This window comes from Cryptomeria japonica, unplaced genomic scaffold (genome assembly GCF_030272615.1).
Source record: "Cryptomeria japonica unplaced genomic scaffold, Sugi_1.0 HiC_scaffold_226, whole genome shotgun sequence".
Classification (NCBI taxonomy): Eukaryota; Viridiplantae; Streptophyta; class Pinopsida; order Cupressales; family Cupressaceae; genus Cryptomeria; species Cryptomeria japonica.
In genome coordinates, this window is record NW_026729048.1 from 161,209 (window position 1) to 166,579 (window position 5,371).

Consider the following 5,371-nt stretch of genomic DNA (forward strand, 5'->3'; position numbering starts at 1 on the left):
TTAGTTTTGGTTTATGGCAATTCTACGAAGGTCATTGGGATAGATTTTGTCGTCGGAGTGAAAGCCAAACATATTTGTAATCTTATTAATTGTGGTATATTAGGTGGAATCATTGCTTTTAGGTTGAAAGACATTTTAATCCGGTGACAATGCATTTTGTCAAATGCAACTTTCATCTTTTATAAAACATACGTTTATTTCCTGTGCATGATGTGTTTATATTATAACATATTGAAACCAAAAATTTTATCCAATACTTGAAACAAATATATAATACAAGAAGTATTTATTACACATGCATATTATATTTAAGTATTAATCTTACGACCAGAATTTGAATAATAGTATCATATCTTAAATTAATCAAACTACAAACATCAAACATTTACCTGCCTTAAGCCTGTAATTATAATCTCATTCTCCCTTACTATTCATCAACCAACGCAGATAATTACTACCTATTTCGCTCAGGGAATCAACATCAAGGATACTAATGGTAGCTTACGGAAAATAATGCAATTCAAAACAAAAGGTAAAACTTATAATCTTGTCAACAAATCAAAAGGTAAAACGTGTATAATTCTTGTGAAGCGTATAATTCTTGTGAACAACAATCGAATGAAAGACAAATGATATAAGGCAAATACCTGCTTTCTCATACTAATTGTTTATTTTTGTGGTGTTCCATGCTCTAAATCTTGCAGTTCCCATGCATGACTCAGCAACAGAAACTCATACACAGTTCTCGTGATAAATAAATAAAAGTATCGTGTTGCCCTGTTCCATTGCTAGCTTTATCTCATGAGTAAAAGGTGCAGTCTCATCCGAGAGAATATAAATTTAGCGCACAATTCTAAATTGCATATCAAAGAAAGCAGCGAGTCCATATGGCCAAGGCAATGGAAGCGCTTTTGTCAGTGGTCTTGTTGCTGTTTTGTTGTGGAGGGCAGGTGGTTCGTGGAGAATTCGATTACAGAGCAGCCCTGTCGAAGTCTATTCTCTTCCTGGAGGCCCAACGATCTGGTAAACTCCCACAATCTCAGCGAGTAAAGTGGAGAGGAGATTCTGGCCTCACAGATGGGCACTTGCAAAACGTAAGTAGAAGAAGAGATAGATCCTTATTCAATTTGATTAGAGATAAAAGTAGAAGTGGATCATACTATCCTTCTTCATTGACTCCATACAAAATGTTGTGTGCAACTCACCTGCAGGTTGATTTAGTTGGGGGTTACTACGATGCAGGCGATAATGTGAAATATGGGCTTCCCATGGCATTCACTATCACCACACTCGCTTGGGGCACACTGGATTATGGGAAAGAGTTGAAAGCTGCAGGAGAGATTCAGAATGCAAGGGACGCTATTAGATGGGGAACTGACTACTTTCTCAAGGCTGGTGCAACTCCAGATCAATTATGGGTTCAGGTAAAGAAATCTAAGCTAAAATATTCAGCATTCATTCTTCAAGATTATGAAAAACTAAAGAGGTTGATCTTGATGCATAAAATAGGTGGGTGATCCCCAGGCAGACCATAATTGTTGGGAGCGTCCAGAAGATATGGACACTCCTCGATCTCTTTACAAGATCGATAAAGACACCCCTGGATCAGAAATTGCAGCAGAAACGGCCGCAGCCTTGGCTGCCTCCTCCATTGTTTTCAGATTCACAAACCCTCGTTACTCACACCTTCTCCTCCAACGTTCTCAATCGGTATGTTTGGGTGCTCAAGTAAAATAGAAAACCTAACTGTTAACCAACACAGCAAAATCAACAAGTTTCATCCATCCATTTTGAGAAAAATCTTATGCATCCATCTTCTTTCTAACCGCCCATTTATGTTTCCCTTCAGCTCTTCAGTTTTGCCGATCGATTCAAGGGCACCTACGGAGGAGAGTGTCCATTTTATTGCTCTGTTTCAGGCTACAATGTAAGCAGAATTTGGTTTTCATTTAGCATATGCTCTTGTGAGCAGAATTTGGTTTTCTTTTAACATATGCACTTGTAAATATGATCTCAGGACGAGCTTCTCTGGGCTGCATCTTGGCTATACAGAGCTACGAAATCCCCATATTATTCCAACTATATTATCCAGCACGACGATCTAAAGGCATATGTTAATGAATTCAACTGGGACCTCAAATATGCTGGAATTCAAGTGCTTCTAACAGACGTAAGCGTAGACTGATTGGTGCAATTTTTCAAATAAAATGTAATATAAACATACTTCTAGCTTAAAGCTAACTTATGCACTTCACCAACCAGTTATATTTCCAAGGGGAAGCTCAATTCTCAGCCTATAGAAGTCATGCAGAACGCTTTGTGTGTTCACTTCTTCCTGGCAGTCCCATTCGTTCTGTTAAAACCACCCCAGGTGAGCTCTCTATTTCTTCACCAATACCACGAACAATGATTCCTTTTCTAGTCACAGCCATGTAAATCATTTGTTACTCCTCCTTTTCTAATCATAGCCCTCAAAATTCTCTTAGTGATATCTATAATTCAATCCTTTTGTCACAGGAGGTTTGCTGTATGTTAGAGATGGCGCCAACACTCAGTATGTTACCAGTGCTGCTTTTTTGCTGGCAAGATACAGTGATTTACTATCAGCTAAGAAGCAAACATTGTCATGCGGCAACACTCTCTTTAAACCCAGCGACGTTATGGGCTTCGCAAAGCTACAAGTAAGCACACTACATGTATTTGTATTTGTATTTGTATTTTGGAGCATACAATATAACGAATCTCAATCATATCCTTTGCAGATTGATTATTTATTGGGAAGGAATCCTCTCGGCATTTCATATATGGTAGGATACGGTTCCAAATACCCAAGGCAACCACATCACAGAGGAGCATCTGTAGTTTCCATTCATCAACAACCAACGAAGATCAAATGCATTGAAGGTTTCATGAACTGGTTTCACAAAGATTCTTCCAATCCAAACACATTAATTGGGGCAATAGTGGGGGGACCAGATAAATATGACCGTTTTGTAGACCTCAGGACCAAATCTAGCATGCTTGAACCTACAACGTACATAAATTCTCCTCTCGTGGGTGTTCTTGCAAAATTGTATAGAATGACACGCAAAACTAACAGGCAGTTTTGATTTCCTTAGACATCAAAGAATTACGAGAAATCTTCCCATCGATCATTGGAAATGATAAGACTAGAGTAGTTACAATTATGGGAGGCTATATGAGAAAAGGTCCCCATGATTAATTATTATTTCCAAGTTAGTAGCTTTAATGGTGAACAAGGCTCTAAAGTAAAAAATATATAAATCTATTTATGTTAGAAACAAAATCTTTAGGTAAAAATGTATTCTATACTTTTTGAGCTAATTCAAATAAATCAAGTGTATAGCTCAAATCTTGTTTGTTAGAATTAGAATTGAATATTTATAGTTTACTTTTTAATATAATAAAAAGTGATTATATTAGTTTTTTATTATGTTGAGAGGTATTATAGAATTTTAATGGGGATGGTGAAAATCTGTATACATACAAATCTCTCTTTAAATCATATGGATCAACAATTGCAATGGTCACCAATTAATTATAAAAATATCAAATAAAATAATTTTAAACTGATATCTCTACGCATTTTCTAAATAGATGTATTCAGGATATCTATACTAGTTTCCTTTTTAATATATTTACAAGTATTAATATGAAATTTGTATTATGGTGAGAGGTGTTATATAATTATAGTAGGGGCGGTGATAACTTGTGGACATATAAACATTTCCTTAAACTACATTATTATACATCTGTCAAATTTACATGTTGGATTTTACATTGTCTCTCACACTATTTATCACAAATACATAGGTTCTCAATGATGCAATACCTATATAAATTACAACATATTTGCTTCAAATTAATTCATTCCTTGCACTTGTACTTTTAAATACAAGTGATAATAACTCAATGTCACAAAAATCCTCACAACAATAATGTATCTTACACATTTATCTTGGGCCCACATACCTTTGAAAGAAGTGATAAAAACATAATGCATCATTCACATTATAGCAATCAATGAATTTTTAAAGAGACAAGAAACCATTCATGATGATGTGTAACTAGTTATGTAGCTTTTGAATGCCACGTTATTTTCTTTTTCTTTTAAAAAAAATATTTCGTATTTTCATTTTATATTTTCTTGCCCTCCGAATTTCCATTCATGCATTTAGTAATATACTGATTTTGATTTTTTTAAATAATTTTTTATAATTTTATATTTATAGGTAATTTTTTTATGGACAATTTGTAAAAGGAGGGTCCACTCACATATAAAATGGCATACCAAATAGAGATGATGGGTATTTGAAAAATGCAGAGAAAAGAAGAAGAGAAAGGAAGTCCACAAAGATGAAGCTCACTACAGGTAACATGTTAACAAGTCATCCCTCCAAAAAAGTCAAGAAAAAGTAACTTTTCACAGATGTCAAAGGCCTAAAAGACTTCACTTTTTCCCTTTCATTTTCTCTTGGTAAGGAGTGCATCAAGAGATCCATTGAGAGGCCTTTCCAATAGAGCCTTGGGCTTCCATTTTATATTTTTTAACCTCGGATTTCATACTTGGTCACTTATCGATTTTACTAATGTTTTATAAAAATATTACTCTTAGTCTAGGTTATATTGGTGATGTTTGAGAAAATAAATTCATCTTAATGAACCAAGGAATCATTAAGACTAAAAATATCTTGTTGATATCAAACATGGAGGATATCCTCATCTTTAGAAAGATGGAAATCGTCCTGATGAGAAATTTCAATAATTTTAGAGGTTTGATGATTTCCTTGGAAAACCACTAGAGAAAAAAAGTCCACCACACAAGACAAAGCAATTTATTCATAGAAACAAACCCAACAACCATAGTGATAAAGGAAGTTTGCAAAAATTATTAAACAAATCCTTTGATTTCGTCAAAAAAAGTTGAGATTAGAAATGTCATTTTGTAAACCCCTTTTGTGAGTTTAGCAAAACAAAGATTTGAAATATATTTTATATTGCAACCCATAGTTTTGTACCCCATTTAGTTAAATATAAAACAATTCTCTAAAAGGCCCTTATTGTTTATATATTGTAACCGTGAATCATATGAAAAGTTAATTATAACCAAGTATGATAAAGGATCAAAGAAGTTAACCATCGTGCATTTTATTGACTCTATTGAGAAGGGCTTCAATGAGCAAAGAGTTCATCATAATTAAAAGAAGATTTTGACACTGTAACCAAATTGAGATATTGGTGATTCTCACAATACCAAGATCAAACAAGGGACAACATAGAACCATAAGTAAACTTTATTTTTCATATAACGAATGACTATTATCCAAAACATACTTTCAATTAAAAAAAT

General features: G+C 34.2%; 1 protein-coding gene across 1 annotated transcript; it reads left to right on the forward strand.

Annotated features, from left to right (window-relative positions):
* Nucleotides 1–887: 887 nt before the first annotated feature.
* LOC131043433 (endoglucanase 16-like) lies at nt 888–3,110 on the forward strand. The gene is made up of 8 exons (XM_057976628.2): nt 888–1,094; nt 1,212–1,424; nt 1,510–1,710; nt 1,850–1,927; nt 2,018–2,170; nt 2,263–2,371; nt 2,518–2,681; nt 2,763–3,110. Exons 1-8 carry the CDS (start codon nt 888–890, stop codon nt 3,108–3,110), a joined length of 1,473 nt encoding a protein of 490 aa, XP_057832611.2.
* The last annotated feature ends 2,261 nt before the right edge of the window (nt 3,111–5,371 follow it).

Excerpts from the sequence above, each read along its gene's own strand:
- LOC131043433 (XM_057976628.2), top strand. The coding sequence starts at position 888 with ATGGCCAAGGCAATGGAAGCGCTTTTGTCAGTGGTCTTGTTGCTGTTT. Across the intron at positions 1,711-1,849 it reads TCCTCCAACGTTCTCAATCG|CTCTTCAGTTTTGCCGATCG; the intron begins GTATGTTTGGGT and ends GTTTCCCTTCAG. Across the intron at positions 2,682-2,762 it reads TGGGCTTCGCAAAGCTACAA|ATTGATTATTTATTGGGAAG; the intron begins GTAAGCACACTA and ends TATCCTTTGCAG.